The following is a 20346-nucleotide window of genomic DNA, read 5'->3' on the forward strand; positions in this document are numbered from 1 at the left end:
ATTCTCTCATACTTGCATACATTCTCTCATGTTTCTTGTGTATATATTTCTTTTATTGTTGGTATTGTGCTCATATCACATATCCTTCTCTTACTATAGTGAAATCCCAGGATTTCATTCCCCATCAATATCCTCCTAATCTTGATAGTAATAAACAATGTCTTGCTATAGTGAACTATAAAACAGATGCCCAATAGCACTATCAAAGGTTTTCAAACAGCAATACAGAGAATAACTGGCTTCAAAATTTAGAAAACCACCACTTATAGCATTCCCATCCTAATCTTTAATCAAGGAAAATTGTACTTTTTACATTTTTGCTACATGATTAAAAACAATGCTTCCAGACTGTAAGATGCAAAGTCTTTGATGAAACAAGAGTTTTCATATATTCTCTTATAAACCTGTACAATAATGAAATAAAATACAAACCCTTCTATTATACAAATTCCATCGTCAAACTTCGAATTTCTATCAAATATTAAGAATGTCTTGCTCCTCGCTGGCACTCTAAGATACCATAAGAATCCTAAAGTGTTGCCAGCATCCAGAAAGTCAAAACAAATGATATTGAAATCATAAACCAGCTCAAAAATGCCATAATTATAGCAGCTTCATAACTGGCACAAGGATTACTTTTACACATTGACATATCATTTCCAATGAGGACAACAACACCCGCTGAGGCACAAGCAGCCGCAAACGTTAATGTTGCAGTAACCTGAAATAGTAATTTCTTAGAAGGCTAACCAAAAACAAAAGCCAACAATATTTTACAAAATGAACAATTGCTCAAAACATCAGAGAAGTAATTTAACAGAAACCCACGAGTCTTATTATAACATGTAGAAAATGCTTGAAAAATATCCTTACCCCATCACCAACAACAAATATGCTAACAAGAAGGGGATTTCGTAGACTCCGTTTCACGAGCAGTGCATACACATCAATGACAGCCAGCGCTAGACTCCACAAGCACTGCAACACTGTTGCTGCAAGAAGATAACTGTGCCAAAGAGATACAAGAAGCAATATCATGTGTTAATGCAAATGTACATATACATGTTTATAAAATAAAGAACATTCCTGACTGAAATCCTTCAAAATGTATCATTTTCAAACTTTTTATTACTTCCATGTTTGCCATTTTTTTGCACTACCTCTATATTCCATTAAAGTGCATTGACATAAAGAGTTCTGGTTCCAAGTCCGAAGTGGCCAAATCCTTGTATCCCTCCACAATTGACAATTTAAGTTATTTATCAACTTGACCTCTGGGGAAGCACTGTTACAGGTCATTTTGTCACATCTGATCAAATGGCCTGGAAACCGGATCAATCAACATCCTTCACAAAAAGTCCAAGTTTCTGGGTTAATCAGCGCAAAAACCTAGTTTTTGGACACATCGTACTCTCTTCTAGCAACCTGCACTGTTGCATGTTGCATAACTGAGCACCTGCACTGACCAGCGCATGTTGCCTTTGCTGAAAAGTGTGATGGTTCTAGAATTTTGGGAAAAATAAAAAATAATTTCGAATCTTCTCTTTCCAGAAGCTTCTAAAGTGGTTTTAACCATTTACTATTGATTGAGATCTCGAACTCCTATCTTAGAGGTCTTATCTCTTATCCCTAGAGCTTATCCTCCTTCATATGTGGATCTAAGTCCTAGATTGGTAAAACCCAAACTACCCTATTTACCCTATAAATTCACTGCCTCCCATAGAGTTGGGTTGGCTTTTGGAGACTCTTAGCTATGCCCTGATGCTGTTGCTTTTTACCTAAGGATCCATTACCATCCTTGAGTTGTGATTGAAGGCTTGCTTTGTGGCTAAGGAAGGACAAGTTTGGTGGGAGACATCTACATGGTCAAGATCTGTAAAAGGGTTGTAATCTTCTCCTACATTTCATTAATACAAAATGCTTTGTTTTCCTATACTTATGTCTATTTGATGCATATGTATTTCAATGCCTTCTTGACTCATTGATTAGAGATATTAGTCTATGCTATTTGTATCTTGTAGTTCTCGTGCTTGTTATAGTTGTTTTGCAGGTTCCATTTATAGCAATTGGAGCTGGAGCTAAAGTTCACAAGCAGGGAGAAGAGGAGAACTTATGTTGGACTCCAGGTAGGTCTTTCCTCCATGTTCTAATTTCTCTAAGGAAAACACAAGTCTTTTGTTTCTATTGTTTCTAGATCAAAGTTTCAAACCACTACATCTAGGGAGTTCACTTCTGTCCGCAGGAGAGAATTTTCCGTCAAACAAGGACAAATCACAAGATTGTATTTGTAATCTTCACTGATGCCATTAGTCACAAGCAGTAACAGCTGGACACAACCAGCCAGAAAGTAGAGGGGATGGTGACAGCAGTAACAGTAAGGTGTGTTTAGCGCTCTGTTAGAGGGGAATCCTGACACATGGATTGGATATATACTTTTGTGCAGAAGCAGAAAAACCTTCAGGATACAGGATTTTAACAACAGCTTTAATGAAAGGCTAACAAGCACAACTAGGATTATTGTAGCATAAAAACAGAGAAGAACAAAAATCATGGTTTATCTCCACAAATCAATGAATCATGCTTTGTGAATGCTATTTTTAATAGAAAGGATTTTGAAAGTGACAACAAATAATGTTGGCAATTCATTAGAATAGAAATCTTGGTAGTTATGCATCAATGCTCTCAAAGGGGCCATATTATCACATAAAGAATGATGTTTCAGACTTTATTTAGTGCTATATTTTGGGCCCTGCATTGTCAGTCAAGCTTATGCTTTTCACTAAAATTCTGGTGTGTTATGTTTTCTATCTGAGGAAAAATTCATAACAACCAAGAATAATGCTGTGTCAACTCACAAGCAGGGAATTTCTAATTGTTACGGATTAATGTTGTAAGAAAGGTGAATGTTGTATCAAAATAAGTTCACGTACAATATGATTTCTCAAGGAGAAGATAAACAACCATCAAATTACCTTGATTAATTTAAGACATCATTGATGTACTCATTAAAATCATTTACTGACATTTACTACTTACCTGCGTTACTATCACTTAATGCTAGTACTAGTTATAATATTAAAAGCTACAAGTACAATAAAGTAAGAATGCAATATGTCAATTATGTCTAATTCTACATGTTGCCAGTGGCCACTCAAAATGCAAGCCCATTTAGGCACTTTATAAGTTCCTCTTAAGAGTATTATGATGCATCTTAGGACCAGGGATATGCTTCCAGGCTCCAGCTACTTGGCTTATCTTCAGTAGAAAAGGTTTTTTCTTGGCTGTTCGGTACCTTTAAAATTTCAGAGTCCAGACCCCCAAGTGATTGTGAACGGAAGTAAGGTTTATCAGGTGTAACCCACAAATTAGTGTTTGAACTTTGAAGTGTCGTCCTGCAAGGAGATTGGACACCTTTATTGACATTAGGGACAAGAATCCACAGAAGAATCTTTGTATTGAATCACAAAGTAAGAATGTTTCGAGCTTAAAACTTAAAAGAAAAAAAGCTTGCAGGTGTACTGATTATAGGCACCGTAGTGGAAACTGTGCTCCAGTCCTCATTGCTGCCATTTCAAATCAAGTTTTACTGCTGAATTTACTTTGATATGTGTCCCTAAGATTGGTGATAAAACACTCTTTACCCTGCATTATTGGCTATGTAATATTCAAGGGGATTGGTGCTTGTGGATCCTTGGGAACATTATCATTGATGGCAGCTTTAAACTTCTGTTTGTAGATCAGATTCTGTGCATGTACATGACTAACATTCACATGAAAGGGGCTGCCAGCAGTATGATCCAGCAATGTGATTAAGATGGAACCTTCAGATTATAATGATAAGAAACAAGTGTCTTAGTCTAAGTCACATGGCACGGACATGGAGCACAAACGGCATGTTGATACGAGTATTCAACACAAGACACACTGACTCTGGAAAGAAGGCATGGGGAACAGGTACAACATCAATAATGATGAAACACAAAGAATTAGAACATTCAATATACATGTCATAAAATAGAAGTTTAGATGTTAGAACCATAAACTGCAGTTTTTGCATTATGACATTTGATGCCATCAAAATAAAAATGTATTACATAATACTGAAACCATAGATGGAAGACTCTCATAGCTCGTCATTGTTGAAGTCAAAATCTTCAAAATCACCACCACCACCACTGCCCTCTCCTCCACCCCCCTCTATATCAAATCCAAGATCTGCATTTGCTGGTGTGGAGGACAAAACCCTTCAGAAGAGCACCATCATCAGAAGCCACCAACTCTAGCATTAGTTCATTAAGATCCAAGTTGTCTAATGCCAACTCAACACTGTTGTCCAAATCCATATCATCAAGAAACATCTTTCACGCCTTGGTATTTGACATGTGTTTGGCATGTGTCATATTTTAGAAGTTAGAACACATCAAACATGTGTTCAGAGTGTGCACTTGAGAGATGTGTCTTATTACTCAGGTCCTAACTTTGTTGTAATGGACAAACATTAATAACAATAGTTGTGTTAAGAAGGTGAAGTTTGGGTTTTGGGTTCTAGCTCCAGTGGTTGGGAACACGGTTTGTTCTCCCCTCCACTCAGGTTCAATTCTTGCAAAGGGACATGTTGGCCTGCTGTGATAAGGCTAGAAAGGTAGACAACCCCTAGATAGAGGTTCACGCCCTGTTGAATTTTGTAGCTATGGTCAGTCTTCATAATTAATATTTTTAGCCTTTGATTTATTTTATAATGATAAATATAGGACATGTTCTTCATGCCCTTGTCAAAAGAGAAAGTTTAAGGCATGTTCTTCGTGTCCTTTTCAAAAGAGAAAATTTGAATTTTTGGCTCCAAACAAGCCAAGTCGGCCCCAGTCAAAGAGGCACCCATTCGGCCAGCTAAAAATGTATATATAAGGCAATCGACATCCTCTCCCTAACACAATTCGGATCACACATATAACAAAGTATCTTTTGCGATGAAGACAAGGAATAGAAGGCTGAATTTGTCTAGAAGAAGAAGACTGAACTCTCTCTCTCTCCATCAGACCTTGCACATGTGGCATTCCTCACTACAGCTGACTTCACACGTAAACAGAAAGGACGAATTTTCTAAGGCATTCCAGGGCAGCAAGACCGAGGTTCTTGGGTGCAGAAGCAGGCAGAATTTCTGCCCTAGCAGACCAGATCAGGAGGAAGTTCTTGGGCAGTTGTTTGACTTGACTAGGAGGCAGTTGGACCAGGTTTGACCAAGACTACTTTGTTGCTCAGTTTGACCTTGTGATTGACTAGAAGATCTAGGTGTGTCTCTTGTTGAACTGAAGAGTCTCTAAGTAAAAGGTTGTTGGGTTTTCCCAGGGTTAATGCTTGTGTTCTTGTTTGGATGTCTCTTTATGATCTATTGTTGAGATCTTTTGTGTAAGTGCTTTATGACAAATATGAATGCAAGAAAAAGAATAACTAGAGTGTTCCCTCTGAATTTAGCCACAATCTTTTATGCCTGCAATACTCATAGACAAGTACAACCAAGTAAAATATGCGATACCAAAAGTGTGATATCAATTTGTCAATCTAGGGTTTCTAAGCAACAATGGAGGATAGAATCTTAAGGTTTCCAAGTACAAACTCTAGATCTAGTAAAATCAAATTTTCTTCTACTTCAATCATCACTAGGATTTACTATGCACCCCAAATTACCTACAAACCTTAGAAGTGCAGATCAGGGTAAGGGTTTCTATATGACAAGGGTTATCATGTGCCATTTAGGGTTTATAATTATAGATATCAATACCAACATTAATGACTAATAACAAATCTTAGAAATTAGAGACCTTCAAACAATGAAGTCTACACACCCTAGAATTAGATTTCAAAACCTTAGTAAAGTTAAATCAAATTTTATAATAAAAGTGATTATACATACCTTACAAGTTACTTACCTTGATCCTTTAAGCGGAATCTCCAAGATGTCATGACAAGATGCCAAGGTAAGAAGACTGCCTTCAGAAATATTGCAATTTGTAGCTTATTTTGCTTCAATTTCATATAAGATTCTCCACCGATCTTCTAATTCTTGAATTATGGTTGCCTTTTGAAGATTTTTATGGCCCTTTAGTTAGATCCTCACAATAGAGATTGACTGTCATTTCACCACAGACTTTTCAAGGAAGAATTGCTATAGGCTATTCTTCAATATAACATATCTTATAGTCATTCTTTTAGGTCAATGTTTCTTTCAATTTATAGACTTGGTCCTTTGTATATATATGTGTTACAAGACTACCAATTTTGTCTCAGATGTCTCGACCTTTATTTCATTGTATATGATGAATACATGATTGCAAATTAATCTTATACATGGTGACTGTTCTATGCATAGAATCTTGGTTCTCTTGTAGATACTTCTTCTCCAAACACTTATGCACAAAATCTATATTTTGATTGTACATTCGATCATCCACAAATATGACTGTAGTTTGGAGGATTTGGATTACATAGTTCAGACTTTTGATTCACACTTATAGGCCTTGTAAATCAGTTCTAGTACCTCGCTCTTTACATCAGGATTCTCAGCCTTGTGTAGGATACTAAATTAGTTTCCCGATCCTTCAGAACAGGGTTTATATGCCCTTCAACAAACTTTGTTTTTCTTGTCCTAACCATTGTAACTAGGGCTTGAGATTATGCCCAGAAATCAGAACATTTTCTTTCCTTAAGGAGCTCGGTCCTGGATGATTGTTTTCCTTGCTAATTTTGAAGCCCAAGTGACCTTCTTTCTTCCCTTAAGTGAACCTCGCTCTAATACCATGTTGAGAAATCTAGGGCTTCTTATTAAGATGATTTCTCTTTCACTTGACAATTTCTTGTGATTAATTCTTACTTTTTCCTCTTTGTTATTATATGTTTATCATCAAGACAATTGCCAGAACTTCAAAGACAATAAGAGAACATAAGGTATAGGCACTCAGCTAGGGCAAAACCCCTAAGGAGGGGAAAACCCAATCAAACTCTTCTAGTGTAGATTCAAATCAAGATGAGATAACCAAGACCTCTTGACTAAAACAAGAACTCTTCTCCATCCACCAAGTCGACCTCCTTATGACAACATAAATCTGCTTCAGTTAGAATCTTCGACCTTTACTACAACACTGTTTCCCTTGTTCCTGCAATTCACATAGGTGGCAAACTCGGAAATTTTAGCCAGGAATATTCTTTCTATTCAGATTTCATCCTTCATTACTTCTCTTCAAAACCGCCTTTTCACACTTCAAACTGCAGCCCTCTTCGAACTTCAATTGCAAATCAACCTCATGAATCAAATACCTCTAAAACAGGGCGAGTATGGTTGTTATATATAGAGGTTGGAGTCTATACTCTTGAGGCTGACATGATGAAATTGAGGCCAACTTGCGAGGAAGCCAACTTGGTGGAGGACACACACAAAAAATAAATTTTCTTTCTTGACCTTAAGGAGCCCAAGAAGGGTCTCTTACAAAAATGACTTTGACTTTGACTCAACAAAAATCCTAGCACACTCAATGGGTGCTTTGATCTATTGACCATTGACCCAAGCATGAAACCCATGCTTTAATAAGTCAATAAAAAATTACTTTATAAATAATTTTTCTTTTCTTTCTTTTGACAAATACAAAACACAATTATGAAGGTCGACACTAGTTACATTCTTCAACAAGTTGAGCACGAGGAGCACCCAAATGAATTGGCACTTGCGAATAGGTATGTCCCAGAGGTTTCTTATTATGCTCCCATGGGATTTGGAGACAGGTATATTTCAGATGAGGATACATCCATCTGGGATCTAGGTTTAGTTGACACGAGTGGAGTGGATACAAGAATCCCAGGTTGGCATTGGGATCCAGGGGGGCTTTCCATCATATACCAAAGGTGCAGGATGACTATGGTGTTGGTGGGATGGTTGACCCAATAACCGAGCGCACACATTCTTTAGGGGAGTTTAAGTCAACACTAGTAGCCAGTCGGTTATGAACAGACTGTTGAGAAACCTAAGGGGCAACAAGTGTAGGTGATTTCTCTTACTTTGATAACTGCTTGTGATGTATTTTTACTTTGCTTGATTAACTTCTTCTTTCCTTTATTATTATTAGTGTTGTCTATCATCAAACAGCTACCAAATCATAAAGAACAATGAGACACTAGGACACAAGATATAGGCGATCAGCTAGGGCCAAAACCTCTCCAACTGAGAGGAAAACCCACCAGGATTCTTCTCTTCTTATAGAACTTCAATCGACGAATTATAAGACCTATGACCCTTGACCAAGACCCTCCAAGACCAAGTCATCCTTTCTTCTTGATGAGCTTTCCTTCCACAGCTTCCAGCAACAACCTTCGAACTTCTAGCAACTTCGACCCCAACAACAATTTCTGCAACTTTGACCTAGCAGCTTCAGCAACTTCGACCTAGCAGCTTCACAGCTTCGACCTTAATGCAGCTTCAACAGCTTTGACCTAACAACTTCACAGCTTCGATCTAGAGGCAGCTTCAAAATTTCGTCTAGCCCAAAAACTGTAGAAACCCCAACGAAAGAGAGAGAGAGGGGCGCCCAAATGGCAAAAACTTCAATCTTGATCTTGTTCTTCTTCTTCATCCTTTTCCAGCTTCTATCTTGAGGAGATCGAACTTTCTTGAGTGAGTATGCAAATGAGGTCAAATTCCTTCTTATTTATAAGCTTGTGAGGGGTACAAATTGCTATCTTGAAGTTGACTTGTCCTTTCATGGCCGACTTGATCTGTGTGCCATGACAAGGTCTTGGAGGGTCTTTTGACTCAATAAACTTTTCTTTACAATATGTAACATGCCCAAATAAGTCTTCAATACATGACAATGACTCAATTGACTTTATGACAAACCTAGAAGCACTCAATGGGTGCTTGACCTAAAAATAATTTTCCCTTGAGCATGAAACCCATGCCTCAAGAATACAAATAATAAAATTATTTTCCTCTTTTCATTAAATACATAAAATCACAATTACATATGCCATTATGAAAACCGAACCTAGTTACATATTTCAACACTCCCTCTTAACTAGGGAGGTATTCATAATCCATACAAGGTACTTGGACATTCTCACATAAGAACAATCAGATTGGTATCCCATTAGTATAGCATCATATCATCCAACATTGTTATATAGCAAGGCCTTGACTAACAGCTCTATCTCTATACAATATCAGAGCACAATGTTGGCAAGACCAATGATTTATAGACACCCTCATCATTGTCTCTCTCGGAACATACCCCACCCGAGTTCTCTCAGAGTATGTTCCACCAGGACTATTCTTATCTTGGATTCCCAATCCTCAAAGAATATCAGTCCTCTACGACTACTCTTATCTTGGATGCCCTACCACATCCTTAAAGAGTATCGGATGTCAGATGCTTACCCAATCCTCCATTCTATCTTCCCAGATGAAGACAAGAATGATGTGTCTATCTCTCCCTCTCAATTAGGGAGGATATGCCCATTCCAGTGAAGGAAGTACCCATCCTATAAAAGGAATGTACCAAGCCCCCTCTTAATCAGGGACTTGACCAAGCTCCCTCTTGACCAAGGACTTGCTTCCAGCAGCTCTTTAGGTGGAGTTCATGGGACAACCAGTGATTTGAAGAGCTCCTCCTTTCGATGTCATGAACTTCTTTTTCTTTATTTAGGAGTCTTCGTCTTTTTGGGACTTCTTCGTAGGGCATCAACCATCCATCACTTTCCTTCATGAATCATGTCAGTCATGTCATCCTTTCATTCATTGGAAAGTGATCCATTAGTCCATATCTGGCCTTTCTTTCATACCTTGCTACCTTCTTCGCATCATGTTTCCTCAGGATCTTTCATCCTACCACATGAGTGTTAGTTGTAGATGACATCTCCAACTCTTCCTTTGGTAGCCCTGAATTAGCCTATCCAGATATTGTTCAAAAATAGAAAATGAACATTAAATCAAAAATACCTTTGTGATGGTCCTTCATCATGACATCTCCTTGCTTGCATCAGCATCCTACATATATATTGACACATCTCTGAAAGATATACAACGTCAAGGGTCTCTTTCTTTTCAGACTTTATCAGGATCTTCATATCTTTCCCATGGAGATATCATAATCCAAACTTCTAGTCCTTGGATGTTGATTGCCTTCTCCATAGTTGCATTTTTCATGATCTCTTCCTTTCTTTATTCACACATTTCCTCCCAGGAACTTCTAATCATAGTTCCTTCGACTTTGTCAACAACCTCATATTTCATATGAGGACATATTATGTTAATTTCATATCCTTTCTTTTGATCATGCTCTTGAGGTAAAGCACTCATTCATGATATCTGCAACCATATGGCATGACTCTATTTTATCAAGTACAAGCATAAATACCTCATCTCTTTCTTTTGGTCCGGCAGCTTCCTTGATTGAAAGAACTTCAATCCCGCTTCTTCCAAAAGGTGAACCTTCCAATGAAGATTCCAACGAAGGATCTTGATCATCCTCATCCTGCAAATGCTCCTTTTGAATGATGTATAATGAGCTCTATACTAGATGACTTTCTTTTTCCCATAAGTACTACTTATGCTTCTAATGAGGTTACCAAGAGCTACATCCTTCTATAGGTGATAACCATAGACTTCTATTTCAGCTATCTTTCATGCTTCTTTATGATGATGTCACAAGCTCTTGCTTTCAATCGTATGCTTCTATGATGCCATCTCCTAACATGATGCATCCTATCATGCTTCTAATGATTCCTACCATGATAGTTATACTTTACAATAGAAAACTTGAAACAAAAACTTGAAAAGAACTAGGTGAGGAAGACTATCTCAATCATAGTAGAGATCTTTTACTTCCTCCTTGAATTTCTTCTTTTCAGCTTCTTCCACTTCTTCAGTGATATGGGCTTCTTCCCTTCCTCTTTTGTTGTTGTCCTTCTTGAGCTTTGGACAATCTCTCTTGTAGTGCCCATATTCATGACAGCCATAGCATTGAACCTTCGACATGTTCTTCTTTTTTTTCTGAGGACCAAGCTTCCCAAACTTCCCTTTTCTTCTAGCCATGGCAACAAATGCTTGAGCTTGCTTGCTTGATCCTACATCGATTTTTGCCTTCAACCTTGTTTCTTTGATTTTGCACAATGACCATAGTTCATTGAATGGAGTAGCTTCCTTCTTCCCATAGATGCTTGATGTGAAGTTGCCCCATTCCTCTGGTAGTGCATTGAGCACTATGGTAGTCATTTCCTTGTCAGACATTATTTCTCCCAACTCTTGGAGTTGGTCTCTTATTTCTAACACCCTCATAAAGTATGAGGCTATTCCTTCTTTTTTTTGATATCTTCATCTTGTAGAGCTTGAGCTTCTTCTTTCGGAAGCTTGACAATTATGACCAATGACTTCATTTTCTATGAGGATCAAATCTATCCTCTTCTTCCATGCAAAAAATTTTGACGACCCAACCAATTTGTTGCTCTCATCGCAATATGAAGTCATTTTGACATATATAGATATAAAAATACTTGTCAAGTGAAGATACTCCTAGATGATAAAATCTTCAACTTGATGCCTTCTTGATTTTGTTGATGATGTAGATAATAGAAGATGTCTTTCCTCAAAATTGATCCTTGGCTCAAAGGGAGATCACAGTGATTCCTTGATGATGATTAAAACGCTTCTTTTCCTATTTTTCTTCCTTCATGACAACGCTAGTTAAACTTGTTTCACAACCTCAAATTTCAGCCTTTCTTCAGAATTTTTGTAATAACCCTAGTTCACACGTGTGGCTAGAAGATGGACAAATTTGCCTCCTTTCTACTTCGCTTGAATTGACTTCTTTTTCTTGTTATTTCAGCTTGCAAAGGAGACCTTTCTTGGCAAAGAAATTGATCCTTGATGGTGGTTGCAATTCGATACTTGTTGCTGCAGAAGAATGTCCTAATACTTCGTACGTGTGGGGAATATAGCCCAGCAAAACAGACCAAAAAGAGCTTCGCTCATCCTTCCAAGAACGCTTCAAGTGTGGAACCCTTCTTTGGATGAGCTAGGGATTTTTCTTTGATGCTCTTAATTATTCCCGTCGAATATGATGAGAGGGTTAGTCCTTCTTGATGATTGATGCTCCTAATGTTTCCACAATGATCTCTTTATACTTCGGCCCTTTTTGTTCATGTTGCCCTTCCTTGATGTAGTTACCTTAGCTCTAATACCATGTTGAGAAATCTAGGGGGCAACAAGTGCAGGTGATTTCTCTTACTTTGATAATTGCTTGTGATGTAATTTTACTTTGCTTAATTAACTTCTTCTTTCCTTTATTATTATTAGTGTTCTCTATTGACAAACAACTACCAAATCATAAAGAACAATGAGGCAATAGGACACAAGATATAGGCGATCAACCAAAGCAAAAACCTCTCCAACTGAGAGGAAAACCCACCAGAATTCTTCTCTTCTTATAAAACTTCAATTGACGAATTCCAAGATCTATGACCCTTGACTAAGGCCCTCCAAGACCAAGTCATCCTTGCTTCTTGATGAGCTTTCCTTCCACAACTTCTAGCAACAAACTTCGACCTTCTAGCAACTTCTCTAACAACTTCGACCCTAGCAACAAGTTCTGCAACTTCAACTTAGCAGCTTTAGAAACTTCGACCTAGCAGCTTCACAGCTTCGACCTAACAACTTCACAGCGTCAATCTAGAGGCAGCTTCAAAATTTTGTCTAGCCCAGAAACTGTAGAAACCCTAACAAAAGAGAGAGAGAGAGAGATCCAAAAGCTTCAATCTTAATCTTCTTCTTCTTCTTCGTCCTTTTCCAACTTCTATCTTGAGGAAATCGAACTTGCTTGAGTGAGTGTGCAAATGAGGTTGAATTCCTTCTTATTTATAGGCTTGTGAGGGGTACGAATTGCTATCTTAAAGCCGACTTGTCCCTTCATGTAGGCCAACTTGATCTTTGTGCCATGACGAGGTCTTGGAGGGTCTTTTGACTCTATTTTGACTCAATAAAATTTTCTTTACAATATGTAACATGCCCAAATGGGTCTTCAATACATGACAATGACTCAATTGACTTTATGACAAACCTAGAAGCACTCAATGGGTGCTTGACCTAAAAATAAATTTCCCTTGGACATGAAACCCATGCCTCAAGAATACAAATAATAAATTTATTTTTCTCTTTTCATTAAATTCATAAAATCACGATTACATATGCCATTATGAAGACCAAACCTAGTTACATATTTCAACACAAACTGCGGGACACATCCTGGCACATCGTTTGTGTGCCAAGTTGCAGGCAAGAATTATTCGGATGAGAGGGTATTGGTATACCACCAGACAGGGCATTGTATGGAGAGGATGCTCTTCCATTGATGTATTAGGCATAGGAGCCACCGAGGATCAACACAGCAATGGCATCCCCTTTAGCATGTGAGGAGTTATGTCACTCAAGTCTACCACGACAGATGAGGAGATATGACTCGGATCATAGTGATTTCACAAGCAAAGTGGCAAATACATTAGCACAAGCGGGATACGAGACGTTACAGGGTGGTACCGCAGTAGGCAATGGTATCAAGTGGTGCACAAAGATATGGCGCAAAGTACAGTGCTATGCAGAGTGCGGGGATACGTGGTTGCATGTAGTAGTATATGATGTTGCACAACAGGATTTTGGAGTGTTGCCTCCAAAGGGATCTCCTTGTTAGTGTCAGTCTTTGCAGCCTTCCTCAGTGATCAAACATGCTCTTACAAAGTGATTTTAAGGTGTCAAGGTCAAATTTTGTCATTTCTGTGAGTCTCCAAGCAAAATTTGGTCACTAGGCATTAGGTCTAGGGTTTGACTTTACCCTTGTCAAAGTTGTCCAAATGTCGGTCCACGTCATTGTTCAGCTAAGTGTACCATCATTCAGAGAGTGGTCATTATCATGTCAAGTCCCACTGGGTCATTTTACACCTTGTTCATGCTTCAGTTGCGCCTAGGCAAGGTTCATTTCCCTCTCCTAGGGTTTTGAAAGCAATTTCTCTTGGATGGTCAAATCATCGACAAAACTTGTATCCTGATGTTCATACACCTTCCCCTATCCTTAAAGTACCTTATCAAACACTTCCCATCACTGAGATCCCCCAAATTCCTCATTTTCACACAAACCCTAGTTTCTTGCTACAACCTGGCAATTTTCTAGGTTGGACCTGTGTTTTGCCTTTTTGGACCCCTTCCCCTCACTCAATCTCTAAGATTACACTTTCCCCTACTTCCTAACATCCCTCCCTACTTCCCAAAATTTCCTCAATAATTTAGAAACTCCCTATCCCCTTCATTTCGCTTCATTTCGACAAATCCCTTGTTCCACACATCAGGATAGGTTTCACTCAAATGAGATTTATGAGCAATAAAGGATGAATTTGGGAAAACTAAGAGACGTTTTTGTCCACAACATGCCAAGGAAGAAAAACCTCCTTCACTTTTTACACAGGTGTCATGGTTTTGGAGAAATCTCAAAAATATAGTTGCCTCAGGAGAATTGATGCACCTCTGAAGTGACCTTGGGAAAATCAAATTTTCTCCTAGCTCAATTGGCCAAATGACTTGCTTGATGAGTCAAATGATAACTAGACACAAAGATCTTTCCAATGAACTATCATGAGCTCAATTTGGAGTTGAGGAAGACATTCAAAAGCTGATTGTAACAGCACTCTGCCTTTAGGCAGCCTCATTTGGCACATTTTGACCAGTCATGGGAGATTTGATTTTTGACAGGGCAAATGAACTCCAAATTGAAAACTTCCAATTGGGTTGGAAAGTAGACTCAAAGACCTTTCCAACGAGCTATCCTGCACCCAATTTGGACACCGGGAAGGCCTCCAAAAGTCACCTGCAAAAAGGTGCGGCACACAGAGGGAGCACGGCGCACAGAGGGAGATTTTCCAGTGTAAATTTACACTGGCGCGACGCACATAGAGAGCGCGGTGCACAGGGCTAAAAGGCCTGAAGTTGACTGAAATCTTCCTCCAGAACTGCAAATTCTTCATTCCACAAGGTTTCCACAAGCAAACAAGGTCATAAAGAAACGTTGCAAAGTGATTAGGAGAGCAAAGGGTGCATCGTGTGTGTTTGAGTGAGTTGGAGGCAGTTCCAAGGAGCGCGGCGCATATACTCAGGGGTGCGGCGCACACAGAGGGCGCGGGGCGCACAAAGGGAGATTTTCCAGTGTAAATTTACACTGGCGCGACGCACATAGAGAGCGCGGCGCACAGGGCTAAAAGGCCTGAAGTTGACTGAAATCTTCCTCCAGAACTGCAAATTCTTCATTCCACAAGGTTTCCACAAGCAAACAAGGTCATAAAGAAACGTTGCAAAGTGATTAGGAGAGCAAAGGGTGCATCGTGTGTGTTTGAGTGAGTTGGAGGCAGTTCCAAGGAGCGTGGCGCATATACTCAGGGGTGCGGCGCACACAGAGGGCGCGGCGCACACAGAGCATGCCCACAGTTCAAACTTTCCACAAGCGCGGCGCACTGGGCTTTGCGTGCGGCGCACACAGACCAAGGGCCGAAACAAGTGCCAAATCACTCCAAATTTTGGTGAATGCTATCAAATTGAAAGGTAGGCTTTATAACATCACTTGTTCATCAAACTTTATCAATGATATGATGGTTTATACCGATGTTTGAAATGCAACCAAATGCATAAAATCAACCATAAGAAATCACAAAAAACATGAATGGCTAGGGTTGCTAAAGTGAGTTGTTAGTGCCAAGGTTCCATTCCACCCATCATTTTCCCCTCACCTACCATTTTTCCCATCCTCCCTTTATCATTTTTCCTAAAATCCCTGCCCTAAACTACTACCTAACCCTCTCCCCTATCCCTCCACTATTAGGTCAACATGACACCCCAAACCCTACCCTAGCAAAATACCCAAACTCCTGCCATATCCCTAAAAAAAATTCTCCCTATAACCCCTATTCCCATTACATTACTCCCTTCCTAATACTCCCTATTTCATTGTTCCCCTTGGTGACAGACATCACAAAGGCACCCAACCTCACACCATCATCAAAGGGCAGCCTAGGTACAGTATACACAACAGTCATGGCTTCACAACATTCATCGGAGTATGAGATGGAGACACTCAGTGATTGGCGAAAGCAAACAAGGACCGGGACATGCTCAGGAACATGAAAAACCACTGTTGGGCACGGAACAAGGTTTGCAAGGCACGAATAAGGAATTTGAAGGCAAACCTAAAGAAGGCATCAAAAAGGCAAAAAGAGCATGATCGACTTCGGATATTGGCCAAGGATTGCCTTGGCCCACCATAACACTTAATGAAGAAGCTCCAGACCAAATTTCAAGAAATTTGGAGCACATTTTTGAAATTTTGAATCCTTGGCCCACCATAACACTTAATGAAGAAGCTCCAGACCAAATTTCAAGAAATTTGGAGCACATTTTTGAAATTTTGAAATTTTTGTGCAAACAACAGGGATTTTCTCCCTGTGCGCCGCGCCACTGGCGTGCAAACAACAGGGATTTTCTCCCTGTGCGCCGCGCCACTGGCGCGACGCTAAAATTCTAGAGCTCCAAATGAGGAATGGCTTGAATTTTTGGATTCAGCATGGAAAATCATGACTACTGGTGTCCAGGCAAGAAATTTTGACAAAATCTGAGTCTCCTAAAAGTCAAAAAACACCCAAAAATGGCCTCTCTGCCACTTTTTTGACACACAGGAAGCAGTCTTGGGAGAATGAAGATTTGGAGGGGCAAATGAGCACCAAATTCAAAAATTCCAGTGGGGTTAGAAAGTAGACAGGACAGGCTTTCCAACAAGCCCACTTGGGCACATTTTGGACACCTGCAAGTGCCCCAAAACAGGCCCCAAAGTAGCGCGACGCACAGAGAAAATGGCACAGCGCACAGAGGAAAAATTGCCAATTTGCTTCCGTTTCGCGAAATTTCGGTTCGCGACTTCTCCAAGTGGGCCCGTTCATCTACACTTCGGTTTTTTAGCACCAAAGGCGGCATTTAAAGTGTTTTTTCTCCAGATTGGCTTCTATCCAAGTGGCGAAGGAAGGCAAACGGTCACCCCAAGCCAAATGTCATGTTTGTAGCGCTGCACCTGTAGCTGATGGTTGGCTCTCCATCTCCATTTTGCAATGATTCGAGTAACTCCCCAACCCTTGGGCATTCTATCTCTTCCTCACATATTCTATATATTGTATGCAAGTTATTTGCAAAGGGTTGGTTGGCTTGTAACTTCTGGGAGATTGTGGGAAAGAAACTTTGTTTCTTCACTGTGTATTTTTGACAGAGAATTAATGAAAGGCAGCGGCTCTGTTTCATGAGATTCTTGTGGTTGTGAGTGTAGCAAATGTGTCTCTTATGTTTCCATATGTATTTCGTTATGTTTCATAATTCAATTCATGTCCATTTCCAGTGAAATTTTCTGAGTGAGATTAGGTAGAATTCAATTTTATTGCTCCGCCTATGGGAAAATTTCATGTTCAGTTTTTTTCTTCTGTTGAAAAGGATTCATGTAACTATGCCCTTTTCACTTTCTTCAGCAATCTATTCATGCCGCGGTACCTCAACTAAATAGTTACATTTTCCGCCTACCTTGCCTCACGGAATAATCTGTGCCTTCGTATTAAATTCTCTGTTCTTTGCTGACCGTTGGTCCCATACCATCCCAGAAGCTCGGTCATTCATAAAAATTATTTCCCGAATCCCTATTCACTTACTAGCCTAAGGTAAATATTTCATTGTAAGTCATCTCAGACTTTTTTCGATTATCTATTCCCTGAGCGTGACTCGAAGAGAGCCCTCTCCTGTTCTGGTAGGGCTAGCTACCAGACTGAGCGTGGTTTGTGGTTACCCTAATTTTTGCCTTCCTTCAGCCTAAGGCAGATTTAGGTGCTAACACTCCTGACAAGGACTTCAAGCATACCATTGAATTTAGCTTACCTAGGATCAATGAGGGCATGGAAAAGCATCTCTTGATCATACCCCTAGGGACTCAAATGCCTATCTCTCCTCTGTGTTTCTTACAGTCAAAGAGGATTCGGTTGTTTTCCCTTATGCTCTCATCACGAGCAGTAGGATGCAGGAGGCTCACCTGAGACAATTGAATGGGACACAATGCATCAAGAGAGAGACTTCCCAACTGTGCCATATAGTCAAGGCGCGAGTTGGCAGATGCAGGCTTGAGGATGGCCCGATGTATTGCAAAGATAGCAGACGTTCCACACCTGAGCTCACACTTAAGGAGATGCATGATAGACTTTTGGTTGGACATTCTGAGGTATTACATGAGCATGTACAGTGAGTGGTACACCTCTCTTACAAGAGGGTGTTTAGACTCCAAACAGTACTAGTGTGCATCATCAAAAGACGGGATAGCAAATTTATCTGCGTGATTTGGGAAGAGCGGGGAGGTTTAGCATGCACCTGGTTGATTATCGATACATGGCATTCATCTATTGGTTGCATACAGGGATCAGAGATGAGGCACGGATGGGTTCCAATAGCTCTCTGTACTACACAACAGCAGCTAATAGGGGTTGGGAGTTGTGAACTTTCATTTGGCTAGGGGATCTAGAGATTCAGTTGGTTGCTAGATCACTCCACTTCTCAATGAGCATGGATAAGACAACAAGTGACCTAGTTGATTTTGGGGATGACATGTGGAGGATTGTTGAGGCCTTCACCATGTGGCGATACAAGTTTTCCCTATTATTGCTCAGGATCAAGTCTAGTTGTAGACCGGCAGACTATGACCTCGTTGGGATGCATTGGCAGGATGTGCTACATGGTTGTGGGTTTGAACCTTACCGATATTTCGGCATGTGGTTCCAAGCGACGAGGATTCAGTATGAGAGCAATGGGGATTTATTTGTGACCATAGGGGACCCTAGCATTACAAGGTTGGGCCGTTCAACCACCATTATGGGTGAGGTGGTTTTTATAGGGGGAGACCACTCAGATGGCATATTTGGGGCTGAGATTTGAGGATCGCCTTGATGGAACCTCGAATTTTTGCTCTTGGAAGGAGAGGATTGGTATGAGGCGCAAGGAGTTTGGGATTCTATCCACCAGCTGCACCAGCAGATCCTCAGCAACTAGCCCAGCGTAACAAGAAGGACGCAAATTCCAAAAGAATAATCCATGAAGGAATCAAAATCAAATAATACCTCACCTTTCAGAAAAGAAGACAGTTCAAGCCATTTGGACAACTACCTTAGGGTTGTACCAAGGTACGAGTGAGGCCAAGAAGCCATTACTCAAAGATAAACTCAGAAATATCAAGATGACTAAGTCTAAGTCCGTTATTTCTTTCCCGATCAAATTCACCCAGATGAAGGACGATTTAGTCGAGGTTAGGGAGAGAGTCCCAAACAGAGACCTTGTCAGTTTTGCACTATTGGGCTTTCCCAAGTCATGGGAAAACATCATTGATGCAGTGAGTGGAAGAGAAAAGCTTCCAAATTGGGAGTGGCTATGGAGTGATTGCGTGCAAGGGGAGATCCGGAAGCAAGTTAAATTTAGGTCTCATGCGAAGACAAAGGAAGAGGAAAACTTTGCCCTAGCTGGGAAAGGGGGCAAGGCCAAGAGCTGTTGAAAATGTAACTAGTTTTGGTCTTCATAATTGTTGTTGTATTCGTTTTAGTATGTATCTTATGTAATAAACAAAAGAAGAAAAGAAAAAAGTTATTATTTTAAAGCATGGGTTTCATGCTCTTTAATGATGGTCTTCTAGGTAAAAGCATGTTCTTCATGCTTCTAAGGTTTGTTAGGTCATAGGATTTATTGTCATGAGTCAAGAAAGTCAACATCGTTTTTATAAGACCTTTTCCGGGCAAAATATATCTCGTAAAAGAATTTATCTTGAGTTTAGAAAGTCCTGGAAACCTCCAAAGTACAAGTCGGCCCTGGAAGCTTCAAGTTGGCCTAAAGGAGGGAATTCGACCCCTTGGAAAGGTTATATAAAGGAGCAGATTCGACCTCATTTGGCACACACTCACACACAAGTTCAATCTCTCTTGAAAAGGTTCGATCTAAGGCTAGAGAGACAAAGGAGGAGGACCGAAGATCAAGAAGGCAAAAGAATTCCAAGAAGTTAAGGAAAAACTTGTTTTTGAGCTATATCTCTCTCACATGTGTGAAAATCTAGGGTTTCTGCAGCTACAAAGAAGGTCGAAACTACAGGTCTGAATTGCAGGAAAGCAAGTTGCAGTATCAAGTTGTCAGAGGAGAGAATACTTTGACTTGACCTCGTTGACCTTGGGAGGGTCTGTTTTACTCAAATGAGGGTCTCTTAAAGACGTTAGATTAGG

At 39.9% G+C, this 20346-nt stretch overlaps 1 protein-coding gene across 2 annotated transcripts in view; it reads right to left on the reverse strand.

Annotated features, from left to right (window-relative positions):
• Positions 1 to 328: 328 nt before the first annotated feature.
• The window catches only part of LOC149250395 (CASP-like protein 5A1), a 113144-nt gene continuing 93126 nt past the window's right edge, over positions 329 to 20346 (reverse strand). For both annotated transcript variants that reach the window (XM_089459063.1, XM_089459062.1), the window contains 2 exons: positions 874 to 1006; positions 329 to 721 (listed from right to left, as the gene is read on the reverse strand). In XM_089459063.1, the coding sequence (XP_089315189.1) occupies positions 530 to 721; positions 874 to 1006 (325 nt within the window). In that variant the 3' untranslated portion in view covers positions 329 to 529. The remainder of the gene's footprint in view (positions 722 to 873; positions 1007 to 20346) is intronic.

The sequence above is a fragment of the Pinus tabuliformis genome, chromosome 7, assembly GCF_031772625.1.
Source record: "Pinus tabuliformis cultivar Carrire ecotype Pingquan chromosome 7, CPIR1, whole genome shotgun sequence".
Lineage (NCBI taxonomy): Eukaryota > Viridiplantae > Streptophyta > Pinopsida > Pinales > Pinaceae > Pinus > Pinus tabuliformis.